This window comes from Oncorhynchus nerka, linkage group LG12, assembly GCF_034236695.1.
Source record: "Oncorhynchus nerka isolate Pitt River linkage group LG12, Oner_Uvic_2.0, whole genome shotgun sequence".
Taxonomy (NCBI): Eukaryota; Metazoa; Chordata; class Actinopteri; order Salmoniformes; family Salmonidae; genus Oncorhynchus; species Oncorhynchus nerka.
Window position 1 is genome coordinate 58,400,148 of NC_088407.1, and position 26,923 is coordinate 58,427,070.

Here is a 26,923-nt window from a genome sequence, read left to right on the forward strand (position 1 = left end):
TGGAAACGGCTTGACAGAAATGGTAGCAGGTGTATGTTGAACATTTGTTTGCACACATACCATTTTGCACAATGATGCTGTTGGTGTGACAAAGGTAACTGAGGTTGCAGTGCATGCGCTTTCTCATCCAAAAGTTACAAATAACAACTCCTTTCAGAATATTAAGTAGCAGCCCAGTTAGCTCTTGGTCAGTATAGCCGATCCTTCAACTTTAACTGTAAATTCCATCATTTTAATTCCATTTTCCATTGATAAGATATCTCCTAACTTTTGCCGCACATGGAGCGAGGCTCCAGCAGTCAAACAGTCTGGCCGTGTAGAGAAGTGCCACTATATTGAGGGGCAACTTACCGGTTTGGTCAGGGCCAGCATGAGGGTTCAAGTTCATCCTCTGTCGGTGAGTGTAATTAAGTTCAGTTTGAGCATCTTAGCAATGCAATGTGTTCTATACCGCTGTCAACATTCTATAAGGAAAGAGCCACTTAATCAGTTATATAATCATTAACCATATTACCCCGGATACCAGACTTAGATGAGTGATATCTCAGTTCTAGAATGTTGTCATTGCTGAGAATGAATCAAAACATCTATTGCCATTCAGAACTGACTTTGTTTAGACATCCAGCCTGTATTGTAGTTTCATAACCGGAGGCAAATCTTCAAAAGCACAGTATTTATTTATTCAGTGGTACATGCGTTCATACAGTCTAGATTTATAGGATCCTTCCCACTATATGATTGATGTCAAATGATAAAATCCCAAGTTATCAATTAAAGGTTTATGGAAAACCTGCACTGCAATTACAGTTTATTAAATATTTTACAGCTGTAATGTCATTAATCAAATCAAACTATTTACATATCACATTTCTTACAACAAATGCATTTCAAGGTGTTTAAAGTCATGTATTGAAAGGTGTGTGGCACTTAACATCCTTCATCTTGGCAGGTCTCTATAAGTGACCAGGGCACTCTCTCTACCACATGCAAACGCCTCTGTGGAGCTCGTAAGTGTAGCGATGCAGCCAATTTTGGCAGTTCACAATATCGGCCGTACGGACGTGGAATGCGAGTGGAGGAAGACAGCCGTGCCCAACCATGTACAGTCAGTGGAGGACCTGTACCCAGTCGAAGACTACAACCTTCTGTCCCGAGAGCCCACCGAGGAGGATCTTCAATGGCTAAGGAACCATCTTCGTGGCAGGTTCAGTGGAATAGCATGTCTCCTTGAACCTGAGCCAGAACAACCGCTACCCTCCCTGTGATCCCTGTCCATACCGGACATTGTTTAAAAAAAACAAAAAAAACTAGGGCATGCAGGCATCCTGGCTGGCATGGCGCTGTCACTGTAGCAGCAGGAGGCTATATGGCAGGCAACAGTTGGATAGCGCACCAACCCCAACTGACACACCATGAGGAGGGAAGTTGACAACCAGCAATTATGGAACAGTGGTTAGGCCAAGCGCGTTACTACATCGCTGCTACAAAGGGTTCTCAGATCAGTCATTGGATGGGGTACTGTCTCTAAAGTGGGGCAGATAATGAAGAGGAGGGCATCAAGGTATTCAAAATGACTACAGGGATGGATGTGCAGGAGTCTGGGCTTTGGTCGGGGGCTCTTGGGCGCCTACTGGTGTACCACAGCAGTGGTGTAGATCAAGTGTCCCTATGGTGCAAGGGACCTTACCATTGAAGAGGCAGTGAAGTCTGAGGATTTTTAAATCAAGGAGGGAAGACCTCCCTCACTGGCACCAGGTCAAAGGTCAGCTCCACATCACAGGAAGGAACACCTGCTTCTTCGTTGTGTGGACCACCAAAGCCTCCATCACCATCCAGCACGACGACCTCACTCACATTGCTCCTCCTGCCAGTACCTGTTTTCAGAGAAGCCAAAAGGTCCAGAAATATTCCATATAGTTCACACACACACACACACCTCCCAGAATAGGTTATATTACATACACGTTTTGCTCAAAGCAGACAACTAAAGTAATGTAGTTAACGTTATTATGGGTACATTGGGAATTTCTATCTGTGATGTTGAAATGATTTCTTATCCCGTGTCTTACTTGCTGAAGGCCCCAGTCATCCCTGCCCGTACTTGATATTGTTGAAAAACAAGTTAACAGTGAATAAAGATCATACACAAACAATAGGCTCCTAGAATAGGCTATATTACATTTAAGTTTTGCTCATAGCAGCCAACTAAAGTAATGAGGTTAACATAAGTTCAATCACAAAGGCTGGTCTGAGTGCATCTTCCTCACAGTTTCATTCAGAAGTACGACACAATTCACATTGCATTTTATCATGGGCTCAGTGGGAATTTATATTTGTGATGTTAAAATGATGAGTGAGAGTGAGTGAGCACATCACTTCCAGCAGATCTCCTTGCTGAGAGTGGTGTTGATCATGCACTCCTTGTCGTGGGGTGTGCCTGATGTTCCACATGTCACACCTCATGTCTAAAACATGGGGAAAAGGGGTTGATGCATCTACAAATGCAATGTTTTACACAATATTGTATTATATTTGATGTATTACTGACCTGTCCGTCCACAGGCTCGATGTGCTGTACAAATGGATACTCCTGCTCGGATCAGACTGGTACAGGATGTCCATGCCCCAGATGGTCTGAGAGATGCACTCCTGTTGGACTGGAAAACAGAGACATTTGGTCATTGGTAGGTCTTTTTCAATGCTGTATCACCATCTTTATCTGGACAGAAAATGCATTGTTTATCTTCTTTTTCTTTTCTTTTTTAAACACCTTGGACAATGTGACAAGCAGTCCCTCAACAACCAATCCTCATGCCTCATTGTTTGTTCTTGTTTCCCAATCAACCATCTGGATCTTCCTCTTCTGCCATGGTGGATGAGCTACCTTTTCTGGTAAATACAGGGCCATTTCTCTTTCCCACCGGAAAATGGCAGCTACAGACCTGAGTGTTGTCACTGGGTTTCCGGTCTGCCCGTCTCAAAGATTAAAAAAATAAATAAACTTGCTAGCTGAGTTGATTACTAAAATGGTAACATCTATATTAAAATACCATAACCCACAGACTTGACTATAGTAACAGTAAAATAGACTTGGCTTTTCTGCACATGAAAAATCCTACTATGTGGGTGATACATTTCTGCTGGGATAGAGGAATTATCTGGAATGTTCAACTAGATGATCAGGACAGTGAAGTTTACTATTTGTCCGAAGAGGTGAAGTATTGCAATGAGCTATTATACTGTACTTTAGATTATAATGCTCAAGAGGAAAATTAAAACCCTCAGCCGTGAGGTCACTGAGGAGTACCAACAGTGATAAGGGACCGACATGCATGGATGGAACGTAAGGATTTGGGGCACTGGCCAGCAGACCACGATTTGTACTAGCCCAGGTAACATGCAGGTCCTAAATCTGTGGCATGTTTGAAAAGGCTAAATGTCACTGCTGTGTCAGGCTAGTTTGGCACATTTCCTACTACTGTATCAGGTTAGTTTGGCACATTATTTACTAGCCCAGTCTGAAAAGTACTAGCCTCGGGCTAGCTTAATTTACATCTCTGCTGGTGACTTTACAGGTCATTTGATTAGTTATGTACAACAGATGTACTCGTGGAACAAAACCATGTGTTTTCTATGGGCAAACATTGCGACAACAAATCATTTGTGAGCCAGTTAACGTTAGCTCACCGTTCGTGTAAGTTAGTCACTTTTCCACGCGGTGACGTACTTGGCAATGTTAGTCCATCAGGGCATGTATATTTATCTAACGTTTAGCTCGCTAGTTAAACGTTAGCTCATCGTTCGTGTAGTCAGAAGATAATCGCCAACGTTAAATTATCTTCCCTTGACCCCTACCGAAAAATGAATGGTGGAAAAATGATTGGAACCATTTCCGTGGTTTACGGGTATTAATGACTCAAACTGTGGTATTCCTGCTTTGATGACTTATGACCAACAACAAGCTACATGCGCCATGTTCCACTCCTGAAAAGCAAGAGCAGCAGCATAAATGATCACATTTCTCGATCTCTCTCAACTGCAGCAGTCACGTTCGGATCTGTACCGCCCTACAGACAAGTCAGTTAAAATTACACTCGTGAAAGACTCGTGAAAATCAGATTCGACCCAGACCCGTGACATTATTTATAATTCTGTATTCGGACCTGTCTCGGGTATTTGGGTGTAGGTGAATCCTTGAAGCCATCAACCACCTATTGTGTTCACATCTTGGGTCATATGAATAAGACCGGTCGCCATTATTAAAGCCATCGATTACCATAGGACTATTGTGAATAAAATATTTAAAGAACAATATTTAATCAATCTCTTCATTTCTTTATAAGGTTCCATTCTTCCCTTGACACAACTCGAAATATGAGTGGCATCGTGAATGTCTTTGGAAAATCTGTCTCCCTCCAGCAGGTGGCGTTTTTTCGTTGTTTCGCCAACCAAGCAATGAGTTTTTGTATGGAGGTCATGAGAGTGTCGAATTTGTTCAACAAATAAACTATTCATTTTTTCTACGTGAGGTTTATTTGATCGAACATACGTTTCGTAACGCTAAAGTTGTTAGGAGTGTACTTGTATAAGTAGGACACGTGACATCCCGACAACTTTGAGAAAAAACACTATATCTAAGTTGTCTCGAGATGGCTATGCATATTCATGACATTGAGGCTAGTAGCATACAGGCGGGTGACGTCAACAACCCTCATCGAGTATGTACAATAATGAGATATATCCACCAATCCAAATAAAGGTTCAGCGGGATCTAGACAGCCCGCTGTGCCTCTTTGCGGACAACGATTCCCATTGTTATGGCGTAGAGACATATATCTTGTCATTATATCAATAATATTCGGTGTGGTCAAGATGGGAGTAGAATTTCACTTCCTGTATGTAACAGGGGTGTATTCACAACATAATCAAACGGAACGAAATGGGCAGCGACCTAATTGAATTTGTCCAATAGAAACTCATTTTCTTTTCTAAATGTTTTCCGTTTTGAGTAAATGGTTTCCGTTGCAAAACGTTTTGGACTAATGATTACACCCCTGGTACCCGACAGAATCACACCTGTGAAATGGAAATATTTTGATAGTTTGTATAGAATAATCGACGACAGATACAGAATTTACAGGTGACACATTTTTGTTCATTCTAAGTGTTGTTTTTGAAGAAATATGGACATATAAAGTTACAGAAGAGATAGATATTGGATTATTAATTTGCTATTCTTGACGTAATTCTTAGGCTAGCTTTGAAATCAGGAAGAGAGAGAGAGAGAGAGACTGCCGCTGACAAAAGTCCTAAATTTGTCTATAAATGATTGTGTGTGTGTGTGTGGAAATTTTATCTTATTTTATTTAGATCATGTTACGACTACTTAAAGAAACTATTTTCATTTGAATAATTGATATTTAATCACAAGGCATTCCATGCTATATGTTAATTTGTAAGTCGCTCTGGATAAGAGCGTCTGCTAAATGACTTAAATGTAAATGTAATGTTACGTATTTTAAATTGCTTATATCACTCTGTTTTCAGATCATCCGCTGGATTGTATTTGTGATTAATAGTTTTCCTGGAATGTCTTGTAGAATGACCTCTCTCCAAATTGGATTGTTATTGGGCGCTTCGGTGTGTTGTATTATTTTCCTGGGGCACGCGGAGGCTCAGGCATTCGGGGAACAATGTTTGGACAAGTTCAAGAAGGGCAGAGACGATTTCGTTCTCGACACCAATGAGTCGGTCAAAGACGGTGCGACTTTCATCTCTTCAGTGAAAGTTGAGCGCTCCAATGACTGTATACGCTCCTGCTGCAAAGACCCCCGATGTAATGTCGCTTTCATGGAGGTTTCAGATGAGGGCATGATCAAGTCATGCTTTCTCTTTGACTGTCTATACAAGCAGAGCTACGTCTGCCGATTTGTCAGGAAGAAGGGATTCCAGAACTACATCATAGACTCTGTGTATGCAAGTGATCTGGCAACAAATGGGTTCCCAGGTAAGATGGGTATCACTCTCACCCATCACAACATAGACACTCTGAGTCTACTCATATATTTAGGGTTGGGCATGTCCATAATGAACTTCATGTTGACATTGAACTACCTACTAAAGTAACCTGAACACGCAGACCATTTGGCTACTGTATATTATTATGAGCAGAGAAAGCAACCCAATGGGCTTTTGACTCAAACCACAAAGACAGTCCCAACAGCCAAGCCTCTTATCTCCAGAGGAGGTGAAACCACCGGCTTAGAGAAGAGCATTACCCAGCATGTCCACACATGCCATGGCTCATTATATGGCCCGTTGTCATAGGTTTCTGTTTTTTTTGCTGCTGAGAAAGCTTTTTACAGGGGAGATTGGTATTGTGCTGTGAGTCAAGTAATGGATTGCACTCAGACTTGACTCCGAGTGAATATTGTATGTCAACAGGATGTAGTTGTTAATTGTGCATGAGCACCACCAAACTGATGGATTTGCTTATGTTGTGTTGACACTCAAAACCATTCAAATGCCATTAAAGTTCAGCCTAGTCAAACTTAAACCAGCCATGATGTGTTTACTCTTTGCACAACAGTTTCTGACATAACAGATTGTCTTAAAGCTGCATGTATTTTCAGTATGACTATGTTGTATTGAATATGTGATGAAGGCTGTATTCAACTTTCAGATGAAGAGGACCACCCTCCAGTGGCCAATGGAGGTCCGGACAGAGTGGCCCAGCCCCAGGAAAGTTTGACTCTGAATGGCATTGAGAGCAAAGATGACCACGAGATTGTCACGTACCAGTGGCACCTAGTGTCAGGCAACTCCTCCGCTGTCATAGAGGTGAGTGATCAGTCATTATTGGGGTGTTTATCTGATCATAGATTTCTCTCTGACTGTAAGAGTACATGAGATGGACAGGTCACTCTCAGAACACCAGAGGATCACAATTGACTCCATTTCCAAAGTTCTGCCATACTAGACAACAAATTTAAACATTTTCTTTCCTCGTCTCCTAGAAAACTCAATTCGATGACCAAGTGATCGTGTCCAAACTGACGTCTGGGGTGTACAAGTTCCAGCTGACCGTCACAGACTCCAGCGGGCAGTCCGACCAAACCCAGATCACCATCCTGGTGCTCACCCCTGAGCAGTCTGAGGGTGAGTATGCTATAGTCTATGTGAAACACCTGCAGAAGTCACCTAGCTACACAGTTTAACACAGCTGTGTTGGGGGTGAAGGGAAATTCATGCTGTATATTGAATTTCAATTTACTTCTACACAGTAAGTTGCCTGTGTAGGAAATCAAACTAAAGTGAGAATGATTTCTCATAGCAGAGAAACGGTTGTTTCTTATGTGGTGAGACATTCCTCTTTTAAGTTATATGTGGGATTGCATGTTAGTGTCAGCATGACATGAAAACCACGTAGATCCCTGTATAAGTTAACTAGAAGTTTCCCTTATGCAAAGTCAGATGTCATCTATTTGACTGCCTGGCTGTGCTCCTCCATTCTGTCATGTCTTCTTTTATTAGTCACAGTTGGTTTATGACATTATTGTTTTTATCATATCACTTCTAACAGTCAATAATCTGCTTCTGCATTTCACTCTGCTGAAGATACTCAACATTAAGGTTGAATGTGTGTGTGCGAGTTTTAAAGATGAATAGGTATGCAGTTTCTGAGTACTCATGTTTTGTTCCTGACTCACATTGTGTCATACCAGACATGACTCATGTCTCCTCTATTTGTTTGTCTTTAAAGTGGCCTACATCAGTGATCTGTCATGTGTTAAGAGTAGGTACACTGTGATAAACTGTGTCCTTGAGGTGAGAAGGACTGATGCCCTTCTGACTTTATTTGACACTGAACACACAATGCAAGTGAATGCAATATAAGGAATTACTTTGAAATACTATTTTTTTCTTCAAGTCGAGGAAACTGTCTTTGCAGTTTGCATTTGGCTGTGAAGAAGAAATACCCCATTTCAAGTATAGGTGGCATGTTAAGTTCATAAATAATTTGTATGGCTTTCAAATGCTTGTTGATTACTTTTACCGGTTGTACTGGTTTAAGTTGGGTTTATTACAACAAGACTTTATCATAATGATCACCTTTTCATGCCAATGTGACAGGAAGTATGCATATTAAAATGACAAAAATACATTTCCAGGTAAGCTCCTCTGATTTCCGTAGAACAAAATCTAGATTTACAGATTTAAAAAGGCACCATTCACAAGTAGATTTGACCCGGCTTAGACATCTATATGTGGGCTCAAGCTCTACTTACAACAGCTTAGCGTTGTTGTTTTCCTAGTACCCGTTTCCTCATTGGTTGTGAGTTTGACAGAAAAATGGATATGTCTTCCATGAATGACTGTATGAGGTCATAACAGGATGACAACTCATTATCACACTGGCTTATACTTGGTAGATAAATAGTGTTGCCCTGCTGCTCATTATAGATTAACATGGAATACTTAGGAATTAGACAATGGAGGGGTTGTCTCTGCACTACCCAGTAATGTGAGCGTGTGTATATGGAATGGATAGACACTTCCTGGAAGTTCAGGAGAAACAGGAAGTGAGGATAGCTGTGGTTGGAATGTTTTCACATCACCCCCCCCCCCCCCCTTTTTATAGCCCGTCTGTCTGGTTTGAGCTTGGGTTTCACAAACACAAGCAACCTCTTTTTATTGTCTTGACAAAGGCAGACTCTTGATACTCAAACACTTTGATGTTATTTCTAATGAGTCAGTCATACATTTTTGGAGCATGGTTGGTCTCGCTCACAGTCTTAGCAGACTGAGCAGAGACTATTAACCATTCATTGATTCAGTTACCCATTAACAAGTCTCTACTCGGAATGGTGTGAGGAATGTTCCTCTGAGGAAAAGACCAAGGTATAGCAGTGATCCCTGACGTGAGCCACCACAATACATTTCTACCGAAATGGCTGCCTGCCTCAATGCTGGACGAATCACAATTAGAAATGCTAGAATAATCACAATTAAAGATACTCTCCCCTCTCAGCAAAACGATATGTATACTGTGAATCGTTCTGTACCTATAATGTTATTCTTAATGCATCAATTCACTTTCATATTGTAATGATGGAATGGCAGTGTGATGTAATGACTCAGACAAAATAGTTTTTTAAGTAAACAGGTTGGTTCTAAAGCATCAACCAGCTTGTCGTGAGATGTATTGCTTGGCATTGCACAAGAGGAACCACTTCCTCTGTCTGTGTTATATCAGTCATGTCTGCTTTCTTCCAAGATGCATCCAAATGTATCTCCAGTGGTTGAAGTAGGCCTAATTTGAAGGAAAATTACCTACACCCCCCCCGCCCCAATCCCCTCTCTCTGATGCTTTAGTTGGGGTGGCAGGTAACCTATTGATTAGAGTGTTGGGCCAGTAACCGAAAGGTTGCTGGATTGAATCCCTGAGCTGACAAGGTAAAAATATGTTGTTCTGCCCCTAAGCAAGGCAGTTAACCCACTGTTCCCCGGGCGCCGAAGACGTGGATGTTGATTAAGGCAGCCCCCCCGCACCTCTCTGATTCAGAGGGGTTGGGTTAAATGCGGAAGACACATTTCAGTTGAAGGCATTCAGTTGTACAACTGACTAGGTATCTCCCTTTCCCTTTATTCTCCAGATCACTGCCTGGTCCCCAAGAAGGTGGGTCCCTGTCGTGGGTCCTTCCCCCGCTGGCACTACAACGCAGCCTCAGAAAAGTGTGAGGAGTTCCTGTTTGGGGGCTGCAGAGAGAACCTCAACAACTACCTGTCCCTCCAGGAGTGTACCAATGCCTGTGATGGTGTTTCAGGTACTGTACAGATCCCTCTTGCCTCTCTAATAACAGTTGGTTGATTGGTTAATTGATTGGCATTTCCTTTCATGTAGTTATGTCCAGCATTGGCAGTGGCAGAAGTGGGCCACTTCCAGCCCCTAGAGGTAAGACTAACATGCATTTCATTGAATGTCTTCAGCTGTAGACCTTTTGGCTATGCATCCCACACTCATTGATACATGCTGGCAGATATACAGTGCCTAGTTAAAGTCTACACACACCTAACCTTCAAATTTAGCTGCCTTAAAATAATAATAAATGCTATTTTCATACAGATCGACACAACGTACTCCACATTTTCAAAGTTATAGTAAAACGTTAAATAAAATGTTAATTAAAAAAGGTCTCGATTGCCTATGTCTTCACACCCCAGAGTTAATTCTTGGTCTAAGCACCTTTGGCAGCCATTACAGCTATAAATAATTTGGAATAATATTCTACGAACTTTGCAGAGGTCTTAGGGCAACATATGTCCATTGTTTCAAGCTCAGTAAAGTTGGTTGGGGATCATTGATGGACAGCAATATTCAAACCATGTCTCTACTTTTAAAGTACATTTAAGTCAGGAATGAGACTAGACCACTCATGAACACTCAACACCTTTTGGAAAGCCATTCTGGTGTGTCTTTGGCATAAAAATGTGTGTAATTATCTCGCTGAAAATAAAACTCTGAGGTAGGTTTTCCTTTGACTTTTTGCCTGTGCTTTGCTCCTTTCATATCCTGAAAAACCACCAAGTTTTTGCCAATGACAAGCATACCAATAACATGATGCTGCCAATATAATACTTGAAAATACAGAGGGTTTCACTCTGTTGAATTGGATTTGACCCAAATATGTAGTTTTTAACTTAGGCCAAAAAAGTTCATGTCTTTTGCCATGTTGTCTTGCAGTGTTACTTAACGGCCTTGTTTCAAACAGAATGTATGATTTGGAGTGTTTTTTTTAACCCTTTGTGTTTTCAAGTATTGTGGTTACAGCATCATGTTATGGGTATGCTTGTCACCAGCAGGGACTGGGGAGTTTGTTAGAATCCAAATAAATATAAAAGGCTCAAAGTTCAGGTAAAAAGTTAGAGGAAAACAGGTCCCTGAGTTTCAGTTTTCTGCGGGATAATTACACAAATTGTAATGCCAAAGACGCACCAGAATGGATTTCCAACCGGTGTTGAGTGTTCCTGATTGGTCCAGTCTGTCCCAACTGAAATTTGTTTAAAAAATCTTAGACACAGTTTGAATATTGCTATCCATCAATGATTCCCATCCATATTTACTGAGCATGAGCAATTTTGACAAAAATAATGGATATATGTTGCCGTAAGAGTTTTGTACAATCTTATTCAAAATGATTTACAGCTGTAATGGCTGCCAAAGGTGCTTCCACCAAGTATTAACTCTGGGGTGTGAAGACATACACAATCAAGACACCCTCATTTAGTTTGTTTTTTTCATAATTCATTTTTTTAAATTGTGTGGATCAATGTGTATCTAGTCCCCCCTCCTTGTGAAGAAGTCATAAGTATTTGGACAAATTTGCTTATAGTCTATCAAAGCAGTCAAGTTTAGTATTTGGTACCATATTCCACTCGATGACTACATGAAGCTTGTGATTCTACAAACGTGTTGGATGCTTTCGCAGATTATGGGTTATGTTTTGCCCAGTAGTAACTGAAGGATGATGACTGGTGTCATTTTCTTTCCAAGTGAGTAGATTAGATGTTTTTGACCACTTCTAAAGGAATCCTGATAATGCCACGATTAAGAAAATGAATGATGAGTGAGATGCCGTTACGAGGCTACAACAAAACATGCTAATCTCTCACCATTCCCAATAACATGGGAGGTTACACTTTTTTATTTGGGGGGGGTTCAGAAACATCTTATATTCTTACTTACAATAAAAGTGACTCCAAAATGGCACAAGACATTATTCACCATTCAGTTCCTATTGGGCAAAACATAATTGAAAACACAACCAAACACACCGCAAATGCAATCAACAAGTTTGTAAAGTCACAAGCTTAATGTAGTCATTACATGCACTTTGATATACTAAAAATGACATCTTCAAATGGGGGGACTAGATACATGAAGTGCATTCATTTCTAAATGGCAAAACAGACATGTATGAAAATACCCTTGAATAAAAGGTGACATTATGTACTGTCGCCTGATATGAAACATTCTATGTCAAATCTAAAATGCTGGAGTATAGACACACAATTAAAATGTTTAGCTTTACTGTCCAAATACATATGGAGGGGAATGTACCTGTTCATTGAGACTTATAGGATGCATGGGTTAGCTGTGCACTGCATCATGTTTCTCTGTATTGAGTAAAGGTTACTCTCAACCTACCTGTTCTGTTCAACTGTGTTGTTGTGTTTAGAGGTGTGTGGGATCCCCTGTAGGTCAGGCCAGTTCACCTGTGCCAACAGCTGCTGCCTTGACCAAGGCCTGGAGTGTGACAAGGAGCAGCAGTGCAGCGACGGCTCAGACGAGGAGAACTGCGAGTACTGTGAGTGCAGGCTATGGCTATGCAAACCAACCCTAATTTACATACAAGACTTCACTGGCCTTACCTTACCACTGGCCTTACCTTACCACTGGCCTTACCTTACCACTGGCCTTACCTTACCACTGGCCTTACCTTACCACTGGCCTTACCTTACCACTGGCCTTACCTTACCACTGGCCTTACCTTACCACTGGCCTTACCTTACCACTGGCCTTACCTTACCACTGACCTTACCTTACCACTGACCTTACATTACCACTGACCTTACCACTGGCCTTACCTTACCACTGACCTTACATTACCACTGACCTTACATTACCACTGACCTTACATTACCACTGGCCTTACATTACCACTGACCTTACATTACCACTGACCTTACCTTACCACTGACCTTACCTTACCACTGGCCTTACCTTACCACTGGCCTTACCTTACCACTGGCCTTACCTTACCACTGGCCTTACCTTACCACTGGCCTTACCTTACATTACCACTGACCTTACCTTACCACTGACCTTACCTTACCACTGACCTTACCTTACCACTGGCCTTACCTTACCACTGGCCTTACCTTACCACTGACCTTACATTACCACTGACCTTACATTACCACTGACCTTACATTACCACTGACCTTACATTACCACTGACCTTACATTACCACTGACCTTACATTACCACTGGCCTTACATTACCACTGGCCTTACCTTACCACTGACCTTACATTACCACTGATCTTACATTACCACTGACATCATTGTTTGTTGACATGTGAAGTTGCTAAACTCTTGTTTTATTCCTTTCACCAGTGAACGACAAGTTCCGGATTCTACTGCAAATTCCTGTGGATGAACAGAAAGGTTATTTGAGTTTTACTGTTTTGAGACAGTAATAGGATCAATCTAGGATATATTTTTTTAGTTAACTGGTCACCTATTGTGCTTCTTACAAACACTGATTTGTCTCACAAACACTGATTGGTCTCACACACATTCTTTCAACCATAGTTCGCTGCACAGTTCACCCCAAAACGGGACACTGTCGTGACAGTTTTACCAAGTGGTACTACAACCCTCTCTACGAGAAGTGTTTCCGTTTCAACTATGGCGGCTGCGACGGGAATGACAACAGATTTGACACTGAAGATACTTGTATGACGACCTGCAAACTGGTAACAGGTGGGTTTGTGTTCTGTAGCCATTACAACACTTTCAACTGATTTTAAAAATGGTTGTACTGTTATACATATACATTTAATACATTTAAAATACATTTAAACTAATTATTTCACAATTCCTGACATTTAATCCTAGTGAAGATTCCCTGTCTTAGATCAGTTAGGATCACCACTTTGTTTTAATAATGTGAAATGTCAGAATAATAGTAGGGGAAATTATTTATTTCAGCTTTTATTTTTTTCATCACATTCCCAGTGGGTAAAAAGATTACATACACTCAATTAGTATTTGGTATCATTGCCTTTAAATTGTTGAACTTGTGTCAAACGTTTCGGGTAGCCTTTCACAAGCTTCCCACAATAGGTTGGGTGAATTTTGGCCCATTCCTCCTGACAGAGCTGGTGTAACTGAGTCAGGTTTGTAGGCTTGCTCGCACACCCTTTTTCAGTTCTGCCCACAAATTTTCTATAGGGTTGAACGTCAGGGTTTTGTGATGGCCACTCCAATACCTTGACTTTGTTGTCCTTAAGCCATTTTGCCACAACTTTGGAAGTGTGCTTGGGGTCATTGTCCATTTGGAAGACCCATTTGTGACCAAGCTTTAACTTCCTGACTGATGTCTTGAGATGTTGCTTCAATATATCCACATCATTTTCCTCCCTCATGATGCCATCTATTTATATATGATGCCATCTTATATATAGTGCACCAGTCCCTCCTGCAGCAAAGCACCCCCACAACATGATGCTGCCACCCTCGTGCTTCACGGTTGGGATTGTGTTCTTTGGCTTGCAAGCCTCTCCCTTTTTCCTTCAAACATAACAATGGTCTTTATGGACATTTTTGCTTCATCAGACCAGAGGACTTTTCTCCAAAAAGTACTATCTTTGTCCCCATGTGCAGTTGCACACCGTAGTCTTCCTTGCTGAGCGGCCTTTCAGGTTATGTTGATATAGGACTCGTTTTACTGTGGATATAGATAGCTTTGTACCTGGTTCCTCCGGCATCTTCACAAGGTCCTTTGCTGTTGTTCTGGGATTGATTTGCACGTTTCACACCAAAGTATGTTCATCTCTAGGAGACAGAACGCGTCTCCTTCCTGAGCGGTGTGATGGCTGCATGGTCCCATGGTTTTTATACTTGCGTACTATTGTTTGTACAGATGAACGTGGTACCTTCAGGCGTTTGGAAATGGCTCCCAAGGATGAACCAGACTTGTAGAAAAAAGATTGTAGACCTCTGAGGTCTTGGATTTTTCCCATGATGTCAAGCAAAGAGGCACTGGGTTTGAAGGTAGGCCTTGAAATACATCCACAAGTACACCTCCAATTGACTCAAATTATGTCAATTAGCCTATCGGAAGCTTCTAACGCTATGACATAATTTTCTGGAATTTTCCAAGCTGTTTAACAGCACAGTCAACTTAGTGTATGTTAACTTCTGACCCACTGGAATTGTGATACAGTGAATTATAAGTGAAATACTCTCTGTAAACAATTGTTGGGAAAATGACTTGTGTCATGCACAAAGTAGATGTCCTAACAAACTTGAAAAACCTACATTTTGTTAACAAGAAATTTGTGGAGTGGTTGAAAAACAAGTTTTAATGACTCCAACCTAAGTGTATGTAAACTTCCGACTTCAACTGTATATCAAGAATACTGTAGCAGTGTATACTAACTCGTATTGTCTGTTATCCTTACTATGTGTTCAGAAAAGGACATCTTTGAGAGAAAGGAGTCATTTGAATACCAGGACACTCAAGGCCATACAGGTAATTATTTCTTTATTCAGCATTTCTTCTGTAGTTACCTCGTGAAGATGGGGCCTTTGTCCCTTAGAATGAATTGTGCTCCGTTACAATCACTCAAGGCCATGGAAAAGAGACCCTGACAATACTCCTTTTTAAATCCAATTCTTCCACCCCATCAATTTTAAGGGACCTGGGGGTCAAAGCTGGTCACAAATATATTGAGGTGATGATGAAGCTGCCTGCTTCCCTGCCCATTCTCTTCACTTAATTCAGACACCATGAATGTTCCACATGATTGATCGTGTCTGTTGTCTAGCTTTTGCTGCCCTGCACATGCAGGCTTCTTTTTATATAGTTATTGACTTACTGGTGTGTGTGTGTCTTCATGCCCATCCTCTCTCAGGCAGCATAGCAATAGCCGCACTGCTTGGCCTGGCCATCATCATACTGCTGGTTGTTCTAAGTTACTGCTTCATGAAGGGCAGGAAGAAGCAGCCTCAGCGCCAGCGGGTACCCATCAACGGCACCCAGGTCCACACCAAGGAGGACACAGAGCGCCTTGTCTACAACAGCACCACCAAGCCCATCTGACCTCTAACCTTTGACCCCACAGGCCAGCCATTAGTGTTACCTTGCAAAGGTATTCAGACTCCTTTGATTTCTTCATTTATTGTTATTTTTTTTAAATTATTCAAGCTCTGTCAAGTGTTGCCATTTAGTATTTCAAGCAGATTTAAGTCAAAACTTGAACATTCACTGTCTTCTTGGTAAGCAATTCCAGTGTAGATTTGGCCTTGTTTTGTAGGTTATTGTCCTGCTGAAAGGTGAATTGTTCTCTTAGTCTCTGGTGTAAAGCAGACTGAAGCAGGTTTTGCTCAGGATTTTGCCTGTGCTTAGCTGTATCCCGCTTATTTTTATCCTGAAAAACATGCCGGTATTTGCTGATGTCAAGTATGCCCATGCAGCACCACCATGCTTGAAAATAAGGATGCAGTTAGTTACTCAGTGATATGTTTTGTTGGATTTGCCAAAACATATGGCTTTACATTTAGGCCAAAAAGTGTGTTCCTTTGCCATGTTTGTTTTGCATTATTACTTTAGTGCCTTGTTGCATACAAGATGCATGTTTTGGAGTATATTTTATTTGCTATATTGATGTTATTTTCACTGTCATTTACGATGTTGTTGAACCATCCTCGGTTCTCTCCCATCACAGCCATTGAGCTGTTTTAAAATCACCCGTCCTGCAGCTCAGTTCAGAAGGATGACTATCTTTGAGGTGTCTGGGTAGTTTAATACATAATGCCCAGCATAATTATTAACTAGACAATGCTTAAAGATATATTCAATACCCATCTACTAATCACTGCACTTTATTATGAGGCTTTCGAAAAGCTCCCTGGTCTTTGTAGTTTAATCTGTGCTTACAGATGTTGTATGTATGGGGGACAGAGTAAGGGTTAGCCATAAAAAAATCATGTCAACCCCTATTACATGGACAGAGTCCATGTAACTTCTTGTGATTTGTTAAGCCTCATTTTTCTCCTGAACTAGTTTAGGCTTTTCTAAACAAAGGGGCTGAATACTTATGCAACAACTATTTTAGTTATTGCATTATACAAAAAAAAATGCATTTTTCTTCCACTTTGATATTAGAGTATTTTGTATATATTGTTGACAATTTTTTTTTAAATTAAATCTTTGAATCCCATTGTAACACAAAATGTGAAGAAATCCAAGGGGTCTGAATACTTTTGCAAGGCACTGTATGTGAACCTTGGAGGGTTTTTGTGTCGGAGTATAGTCTGTTTTATTTTCCACAAATACAGGCCTCTCTATTTGATTCAAGCTTTTCCTTGTTGATGTTGTAATGTAGACCTATGAGATTTTATTGGCGCTTGACACCACTCCGGAAAGATAAAGTTGCAGAAATTCTTCAAAATGTGACACTTGTGTTTTGCCTTTTTTTTTTTTTTTTTTGCATTAGCCTTTTATAATTCAGATGGTTGGTCGCTAATTCTGCACTCAGGGTATAATGATTAAATCAACCAATCTAACTATTATTCATGTAAATTGTTGACATAATAATACCTGCCGCTATTGTTTACTAAATATGGATTTGTTATTCTTCTTATTCTGTTTTATTGTATTTTAGGCTTTTTTTTTTGTGTTGCTGGAAATATTGTACATGGTTAACACCTTTGTCTTAACTGTTAAAGTTAGAGCAAGTTATTTTACTTTTGGAGTTTATTTTCGGATGATGAAAACAGGTATTTCTGAAGGAAACAGAAGAGGGGAAACTAAAGCCAGTTTGTGCCTCATAATGGTAGTAACATGAAAAAATATACTCATTTCAACATTTTAAATGTTTTTTGTTAACACCTTTTTTATATATAGTTTCATCTATTTTACCATTAGGTCTCAAATCCTAAATAAAATTATATTAAGGTTACCAGTATGTGTTTGTTCTGAAGATGAGGCATGCTAGTCTGAATTTGTTGCTTTTTCAGCACATTGTGATTAGTATCACATAATGTAACTACTTCGTTGAACCCTTTTACTGTAATTTCACATTCCATCATCTGAGGTTAAATGGGAAGTGCCCTTTTGTCTATAATAATCAAATTTTATAGGGCACGCTATACCCACACTGTATCTGCGAGCTGTTGGCAAGAGTGCATGAGCCAATTGTGAGAAAAACAGCAAGAGTTAAATGCGATGGAAACCCATTTAACTTGTATTTTTTATTTGTGACATTTAACCGGGGAATTTAACCGCAAAAGGTACTTTTATGTGCATGACATCATCACGCACAGCCTTTTATCCGCAACAAATATATTTGATTGGTATTTAGCTCTGTGCATATAGTTTTTATGCAGATTTGTTTTATTTTTGCATGAAAGTCTTTCACCAATTGGATGGAAACTTCCGAGGTCGAAATAACTGTTCAGGTGGGATGGGACTTTTGGCCCACATCATGTCACAATGTGATGTGATTATAATAGACCAATGACTGTTCATCTGGGTAAGGAGGTAGGTTATAGACCACGATCCTATCAGCCAATCAGTGTGTATGTAAATATCTTCAAATTTGTTTCATAAAGCCCACACAATCAGACGGAGCATTTCAAGGGCCTAAGGAGGTGCAGGGAATTAAATTCTAAAAAATATTTGGATGAAATAATCAGTGATTTATTAGACATACAGTGATGATTTAAAAAAAATACAATTAAAGACTGCATGAGGGCTTTAACATACAATAAATGTAATCATGAAATTAATACTGTTTCTCCACACTCTCACATTTGGTAAATGTTTGTAATGACCTTTAATAACCCGGCAAACATTCCTGAATCAGAAACAGTTTAATTAGTTTTGTGTCATAAACAGTAATATATGATGGTCTCTTACCTATTTACCCAACCATTACCAGCATTGACTTTAATGCACATCCCCCCCCCCCCTAGGCCTAAATGTAGTCAGTTGTAATTTCATCAACTACCAGAGTGAGGTGCACCATTTATACAGTCCCTGCTGACAAGATGTCCATTTTAGGACAGGACATCCTTAGTCACTGTTATGTAGATGAGCTCAGAGGTTACATTTCTCAATAGAAGCAAGTCTGACAGGTGACTGCTAAAGGGAATTCTGAGGGGAATACAGAGAAAAGTGCATCCCTTTACTAATAGCCACAAGTGAGGAGTTCCTTCAATTGATTCACTCCAGTTATGTCTGCCATTCTTTGTAGGGATCTTTTACAGTATAGGGAGGGACTGGATACCCTCATCAAAAGATCATAAGACTTAGTGATGGTGTGTGAAAGTGGTTTATTAACTTGTCATGTTGCCTGCCTGGGCCCTCAGGAGTAATCCACACAATTGACTGAGAGGAAGAGGTTGAACATGTTCTAAAGTGTGTCCGTTTTTAAAGTGCTCTAAAGTGTGTCCGATTTTAGGCCTAAATATTAGCTTGTGTTAATTTGAATAAGGGGATTGGTAGAAACTTTAATTTGTGACATTTTCCAGATGCCCATAAACAGTGATGACGTTAAAAGAAAACACATTTATTTCAATACAGAAACAATCTGGGATAATATTCACTCACTATTTGAGGCAAATAACACAAAGACTAATCCTAAATTGGACAATTTGAGACGACAAATTCTACCACTCTCCCGTTTAAGCGTGCTCTGGAAGTAGGCGGTCTTTGACCATCGCTCGCTGTACTTCGCTGTGTTCTGCTCAGCTGTGAATAATCAGTAGAGGACAACGGGATGTGCGGAGTATTTCTGTGTTTGACTATGTTAGTTGATCTATGGAAAACAAGGACTTGGAAAAGTAAAACCAAATTCATAATATAGTCTACTGAAAAACTACAGCTAAACTTTCAGAAGTTCACAGGGAGACGACTACACACGAACAATTGGTAAGTGTTTTTAACGCTAATAACATTTCTGATCCCGAATGAAAAACAGTTCGACAGAAAAAAGTCGGACCTCGAATTTCCCTATGATGAACTACAGCATAGAAGTGAATGGCCGATACCTCGATTTTAGGGCGCGTGTTTTTCTTTTGTTTTTTTCATGCCCATCAAATTATTCAATCGAAGCCGCAATTGTTTTGGTAAATTCCAGCATCTCAAGACCGTCCTTGTATTTCTTAAATTCCATAACTATGCAGACGGGGTCTTCGTGACACACATCTGCCAACGTGTTTTGACAGGATGAAAGGTGGAAGAGTAGAGTTTTAAGCTTTTGGCTATAAAAACCCAACCTTTAATAGTCCACTTTACATGAGAAAATGTCAAATGAAGGCTCCTATCCAGTGTCATGCCAGTCGTCACCCCTCCAACAGGGGATTGGTAGTTGGACACTGTGGAACTTCACAAGATTTAGGCAAATTGAGGAAATTACCTCTTCTGAAACATATGTCTTAAACTCAACTGCAAAGGGTAAGAGTTTCAGAACTGATAAGTTATGTTCTAAACACTTTCTTTTTTTTTGACTGAATGTTGACCAGCTGCAGAGATCTGTAGGCTTTCTAAAAGTCACCTTTTCTGGCTGGAGACATCTGAGACCAATATAGTGTATCAACTAGATTTATATTTTGCACTTGGATGAGTCTTAAACATTTCTACTATTTTCCTAGTTTATTAGTTGTATTGAAATCGCTTCTTCCCAAGTTACTCATTATTGACAATCCTTGACCCAGTGAACCCAATTGCTTCAGCTGATGGGTGTTACAATAGAACAAAGAGGTCCTGACTGCAGGCTGTTTTTATAATCAAAGGAAATTTCTCAGCAGCAGTTGCACTGGAATTAAACAAAATTAAGGTTCATGAAAAGTCCATTTGACTTGTTTGGGCAAACATTTTTTCTAGAGGCAAGCTGAAGTCTACGCACCTTCGTCAGTGATTGGTTAACAGTAGGGATTCTTCAATCAAGTCTTTGTCATTCAACAAGGTACAACTCATTTTCATGCACATTTTTCATTGAGAAATACTGCACCAAACATCTTAATTAATGTAAAATTGCATAAATAAGATATCCTTGGCAAAAACTCATGTCATTAATTGATGTTATCTTAAATGAATTGACCATTTTGAGGAAGTGTTTACTGGCTACGCTGTCTCAAAATGGATAAACAGAACTATTGCTCTTTTTTCCTCGTTTGCAAGCGCACTCGTTCGGTTCGCCTGGATGAATTTGGCTAGCCGCCAGCTAAACTGAAGCATGCTGACGCCTTTAGTGGGCATTTCTCTTTTGCCAAGATAATCCATCCAGCTGACAGGTGTGGCATATCAAGAAGCTGATTTAACAGTATGATCATTATACAGGTGCACCTTGTGCGGGGTACAAAAGACCACTCTTAACTGTGCAGTTTTGTCACAACACAATGCCACAGATGTCTCAAGTTTTGAGGGAGTGTACAATTGGCATGCTAACTGCAGGAATGCCCACCAGAGCTTTTGACAGAGAATTTAATGATAATTTCTCTACCATAAGCTGTCTCCAACATTGTTTTAGAGAATTTGGCAGTACGTCCAACCGCCTCACAACCGCAAACCACGTGTAATTGTGCCAGGCCTGGATGCACATCCAGCTTCTTTACCTGCAGGATCGTCCAGCCACCTGGACAGCGGATGAAACTGTGGGTTTGGACAACTGAAGAATTTCTGCCAAACTGTCTGAAACAGTCTCAGGGAAGCTCATCTGCGCGCTCGTCGTCCTCGGCAGGGTCTTGACCTGTCTGCAGTTCGGCGTCATAACCGACTTCAGTGGACAAATGCTCAACTTCGAAGGCCACTGACGCACTGGAGAAGTGTGCTCTTCACGGATTAATCCTGGTTTCAACTGTACCGGGCATATGGTAGACTGTGTGTATGGCGTTGTGTGGGCGAGTGGTTTGTTGATGTGAACTGAGTGCCCCATGGTGGGGGTATGGACAGGCACAAGGTACGGACAACAAACCCAATTTGCATTTTCTCTATGGCAATTTGAATGCACAGAGATACCATGACTTGCTCCTAAGGCCCATTGTCGTGCCATTTATATCCGCCACCATCACCTCATGTTTCAGGATAATGCACGTCTCCATGTCGCAAGGATCTGTACACAATTCCTTTAATCTGAAAATGTCCTAGTTCTTCCATGGCCTGCACGCTCACCAGACATGTCACCCATCGAGCATGGTTGGGATGCTCTGGATCGACGTGTACGACAGCGTGTTCCAGTTCCCGCCAATATCCAGCAACTTCGCACAGCCATTGAAGAGGAGTGGGACAACATTCCACAGGCCACAATCAACAGCCTGATCAACTCTATGCGACAGAGATGTTGCGCTGAATGAAGCAAATGGTGGTCACACCACATACTGACTAGTTTTCTGCACCATCCCCCTACTTTTTATTTTTTATTTTTTTAAAGGTATCTGTATTCCCAGTCATGTGAAATCCATAGATTAGGGCCTAATGAATTTATTTAAATTTACTAATTTCCTTATTTGAACTGTGTAACTCAGTCAAATCTTTGAAATTGTTGTTTTTATATTTTTGTTCAGTATAGATAAACGATCACCCTATGGACCCCCATGAAGAGTGTTGTCCATTCCAAGTAGAAAGCACTTAACCTACTTCCATTGAATATCTTCAGTACTGGGCAACACTGGGTGAAGTGTCTTATGGTTCTTCTGGGAGGAGATGCACTGTTCCTTGTCGGTGGCACAGACCGGTACGTCTTGTTCTCTACTAGCCTGTTGTACAGATGCAACCTGTTGTATGTACACATTACACAGAACACTGGGTTGCTCTAGCTCTCTCTGCTTCCTGATAGTCGCACTGATAAGGGCTGAGCTGCAGAGAGAAAGGGTGACTTTCACACGTCTCTCAACTCATGCCCCTTATCTCACTCGCAAAATGACTCAAGCATTTACGTCTATAGATATCTTAGTAAACCACCAAGAGCCTTGCATAAGTCTGTTTCTGGACAAACAAACCTCGCATGTTATTTGGTGGTCAACAGTAGCTTAGTTTGGTGTTGCATGAAAAAGTACAAAGATGTGCTTAGCCTTGTCCATGGGTTAGGGTTAATGTTGGATAATAGATTTTGGTCATGTCTGACTCAACACCTTATTCAATATATTTCAGGACTAAACAAGACTGCGTTGGTTCTGAATACACTTAATTGAAAATGAGAACTATCACATGCAATGTCAAAGTGGAAAACATTGAGGGTTTTCCCCTCCTGGGCTCCAAAGTTTGAGTTAGGATTCCGCACAGAGTTAGAGGTCAACTTAGAAGATAAACATTAGCCTGCTTTGAAAGTGGAGTGTGATTTAGGACTGGAGATCTGAGGTCAGAGGGAGTGTTTGTGCCATCATAACGTTGACAGTGCTATAAAACTGCACTTAAATCAGACTCTATCTCAGTTTAAGGACTTGCCCTTTAAGTTTGACCGGCAGGCTTCCCCTCTCCTCTCAAAACATGGTAAAGCTCAGACAGAGGTAGGATTGTTAAATGTTTGCCTGCCAACAATACTTAGCACCTCTGACTGCCGACACTGTTAAATCTCTTTTGTGTTCAAACAGCAAAGACCTTGAAAGTTGTCAGCCACTCAGCCTTGTAAAAATACTCCAAACCAGAAGGTGGCAGTGGTGGTGTTGGACAATGCATATCCATGACTATTGCTTATGGTCTAAATTCAAAGCTATCTGTGATAATGTTGCTATTTTGTAGAAAGGCCTTGTAGATACTAGCCAGATGGCCACATCCTGTACTGCCACTGCCAGCACATAACCAAATGCTTAGGTAGCTAGTGTTAGCATATGCACCAGCTAGCACAACATAGCTAGCTAGCTAAGAACACTGCACTAACTTGGCAGCTGTTTCATGAAAATGGAATCATAATGGATTAGCTAGTTATGTCAATACTAGCTAAATCAAATTTATTTATATAGCCCTTTGTACATCAGCTGATATCTCAAAGTGCTGTACAGAAACCCAGCCTAAAACCCCAAACAGCAAGCAATGCAGGTGTAGAAGTACAGTGGCTAGGAAAAACCTAGAGAGGAACCAGGCTATGTGGGGAGGCCAGTCCTCTTCTGGCTGTGCCGGGTGAAGATTATAACAGAACATGGCCAAGATGTTCAAATGTTCATAAATGACCAGCATGGTCAGCTAAAGTGGTTAGCTAGCTTGGAGGAAGTATTTAGTGTTGTGTGCATTGTCTGTGCGCTTAGCTACCTACCATCCCATAGCCTACATTGTATATGAAGTGTGACTGGCTCGTCTGTTGTGTACTGAGATTATTTTTTTTATTTTTTATGGCTCAATGTCGTGGGGGTTTGTGCTCTCTGATTGGCTCAAAGTCAAGTTGTTGGCCACGACAAGTAGAATCGATAGGTTTGTTGCTACTGGGTCGGTACGTAGCAGGTACCACTTTTGTTCTAGCAAGAGAAGGAATGGCCTTCCACTGTGAGATTTATCTATTGGCAGTCATATTCATGGTAAGTTTCATGCTGCAGAACATTATGGGGGACCACTTCCCTCTGTGGCATCAGACAGTGAAGCATACAACATTTAAAAATATTGCGTACGTAAGTCCAGTTCTTCACCAGTAACGTCCTAACTTGCCAATGACGAAGACAGCATTTTCCACTCATTAGGTATGTTCATTTACCTATCTAAACCATAAATGATTTGAACCCCTGTTTTCAATAGCTTTCAATACCTCACCTTGCGAGGATAATGGCACTGAGACTTTTTCTAAGGTGGATGGATTATCTTGGCAAAGGATAAATGCACACTAACAGGGATGTAAACAAATCTGAACAATTTGAGAGTTATAAGCTTTTTGTGTGCAACTGGAACATTTCTGGGCTTTTATTTCAGCTCATGAAACATGGGACCAACACTTATTGCATTTATATTTTTGTTCAGTGTACAAAGCTGCCCAAAGTAAAGAGTTCGTATGGGTCGTGCCATGTCATTTCAGCAAGCCATGATGCCCACAATCTCAGATTGTTCACTTTTTTCACATAATAGCAGGAACAGAGCTTGGTAGTATCAGAATGTATGAGTGGACATAAACCTAATAACTTCAATCACTAATTTCTCTGAACAGGGGATAAAAAATCATCAACAAATTGACTGGGAAATTACACATTTTTTAATTACATAGTATGAAGAAACATTACTCTGATCCGCAGCCTCATAGTACTTGTCAGAAACAGAGAACTGATACTGGTGGTTTGGGTGGGCTTGGCATGGGATGTGGGGGGCATACATTTTGGGGGGGATGCATTCCTCATGTCATTGTTAGGAAGAAGATGCATGGGTGAAAGTAGATTTTATTTCTAACCAGTACGGGTCCAACCCCCCTTAACTTTTTACATGTATTACCATTTTAATGTGGCATTAGCACAACCAGTCATGTTTTCATCACTTTAAAAAAGCACTCCTTGTAGGCTACCCGCACAAAATAATTCCAGCATCCAAACAAACAGTGCAGTGTGCATCTGCAATTTGATTAATGGAAAGAGACTTCTTTTACAAAACACCTAAACGTAATGTTTGTTCTGCGATTTCGTTATTAGGCCTACACTTGTAGCTTCAATTCACGTGTCCAATGCTGTCCGTATGTGTGTCTCCGTATCATCTTTTATTTTTTCCTCCCCAATTTCATGGTATCCAATTGTTCTATCGCTGCAATTCCTGTATGGACTCAGCAGAGGAGAAGGTCAAGAGCCATGCGTCCTCCCCCGAAACCTAGCCAAGCCGCACTGCTTCTTGACACAATGCCCGCTTAACCCGGAAGCCAGCCGCACCAATGTGTCAGAGGAAACACCATGCACCTGGCGACTGTGCACCTATTGTGCCCTGCCCGCCACAGGAATTGCTAGTGCTCGATGGGACAAGAACGCAGCCAGCCAAACACTTCCCTAACCCTGACAGCACTAGGCCAATTGTGCGCCGCCCCATGGGTCTCCCAGTCACGGCCGCCTGCGAACCAGTCACGGCCGGGACTCGAACCAGGATCTCTTGTGGCACAGTTAGCACTGAAATCCAGTGCGCCACTCTGGAGGCCCTACAGCCACTAATCTCTGCCTTGGCAAAATGTATGTGTTCTCATCAAACCACAATGCAATTTGGAGCGTATACCACCCGGTTAAGTCTATTCGCAAATGTTTAATGTGGCTGACATGGTCATGTAAAATAATGGTGTAATAGCCTATAGTTTTCTTGGCATTCTGTGTTAATTATTGAGATAGGCTTATGTTTCACCGGGACGCAATACCGGACCTTACCAGTTTACTTTCACCCCTGATTATAAAAATCTGTTAAATGGCCAATTTGTGTGCAATCAATAAGATTAGCATTTCCGCAATATTAATCCTATCTGTTTCTAACTTCAAAAATGATTTCAGAACAATCTGAGATGGTGGGTGATGAGATCATTTTGCAGTTTGAGGTGGAATGGGGGGGGATTCTTCACAATTTGTTCACCAACTCGCAGGAATGGCACCATCTAGTCAGGATGTATGATGGGACTTAAACCTAACAACTTCAATGACTAATTCCTCTGAATGGTGGAGAAAACATAGTATGATGAAACAACACTCTGAGCTGCAGCTCCATACTACTTGTCAGACATAGAGAACTGATACTGTATACTGGTTGTTTAGGTGGGATTGGTGTGGGGGGTCCTTGAGGGGCATTTTAATTTTGGGGGATTCCTAATGTCTTACTCATTTTTAGGAGGAAGTTTGGTCTAAATCGGATGTTGGGTACTATATTTATTGAAAATTATATTAATCTTATTTCAATAGCCCATTTTTAAATAAATCTACTTGCTTTATTTTTTAGATCAAAATAATATAAGGATCTGAACCTATTTTCTAGTGCTTTTTGAGGTGGAACAACCCATATGTTAAATGTCTGGGAGAAGTCGAAGGTTACGAAGATGCTATTCTAGAAGGAGCTGGTTTGATTGAAATCGAGTGCGCCTATGTGTCTGGTTTATTGTGTTCTCCTGTGAATGAAAGGCTGTTGGTCTCTTGTGGGCTGTGTCAAGGACATAGTGCAGGAGTAATGTGGGAAAGAGGGTAATTCTCTGACACAGAGAA

General features: G+C 40.9%; 2 protein-coding genes and 1 long non-coding RNA gene across 8 annotated transcripts in view; 2 read left to right on the top strand and 1 right to left on the bottom strand.

Annotated features, from left to right (window-relative positions):
- Positions 1-658: 658 nt before the first annotated feature.
- LOC115138448 (uncharacterized) lies at positions 659-4,408 on the bottom strand. Of its 3 annotated transcripts, XR_010465401.1 has the most exons (4): positions 3,688-4,408; positions 2,771-2,968; positions 2,549-2,657; positions 659-1,874 (listed from the first exon to the last, which is right to left on the bottom strand). It is a non-coding gene; the product is annotated as an uncharacterized LOC115138448 (long non-coding RNA). The 3 variants fall into 3 exon arrangements; XR_003864952.2 differs by lacking the exon at positions 2,771-2,968; XR_003864951.2 differs by lacking the exon at positions 3,688-4,408 and having other exon boundaries at positions 2,771-3,274.
- Positions 3,318-17,754, top strand: LOC115138447 (kunitz-type protease inhibitor 1-like). Of its 2 annotated transcripts, none has more exons than XM_029675294.2 (11): positions 3,318-3,392; positions 5,548-6,007; positions 6,683-6,840; positions 7,017-7,158; positions 9,657-9,827; positions 9,905-9,955; positions 12,240-12,368; positions 13,181-13,231; positions 13,379-13,549; positions 15,264-15,323; positions 15,706-17,754. In XM_029675294.2, the coding sequence occupies exons 2-11, from the start codon at positions 5,590-5,592 to the stop codon at positions 15,891-15,893; spliced, it is 1,539 nt and encodes a 512-aa protein (XP_029531154.1). In that variant the 5' UTR covers positions 3,318-3,392; positions 5,548-5,589; the 3' UTR covers positions 15,894-17,754. The 2 variants fall into 2 exon arrangements, with proteins under 2 accessions (XP_029531154.1, XP_029531153.1); XM_029675293.2 differs by lacking the exon at positions 3,318-3,392 and adding an exon at positions 5,014-5,140.
- A 1,772-nt stretch (positions 17,755-19,526) lies between these two features.
- LOC115138449 (pleckstrin homology domain-containing family G member 3-like) overlaps positions 19,527-26,923 on the top strand; it is a 55,491-nt gene continuing 48,094 nt past the window's right edge. The window contains exons 1-3 of one of the 3 annotated variants that reach the window (XM_065025681.1): positions 19,527-19,727; positions 20,682-20,763; positions 22,361-22,530. The gene's annotated coding sequence lies outside the window, so the exon portion shown is untranslated. The remainder of the gene's footprint in view (positions 19,728-20,681; positions 20,764-22,360; positions 22,531-26,923) is intronic. The other 2 variants (XM_065025682.1, XM_065025683.1) reach the window with 2 other exon arrangements.

Coding starts and splice junctions, on each gene's coding strand:
- LOC115138447 (XM_029675294.2), top strand. CDS start 5,590: ATGTCTTGTAGAATGACCTCTCTCCAAATTGGATTGTTATTGGGCGCT. Junction 7,159..9,656: donor CACCCCTGAGCAGTCTGAGG/GTGAGTATGCTA, acceptor TTTATTCTCCAG/ATCACTGCCTGGTCCCCAAG. Junction 9,956..12,239: donor GCCACTTCCAGCCCCTAGAG/GTAAGACTAACA, acceptor TGTTGTGTTTAG/AGGTGTGTGGGATCCCCTGT.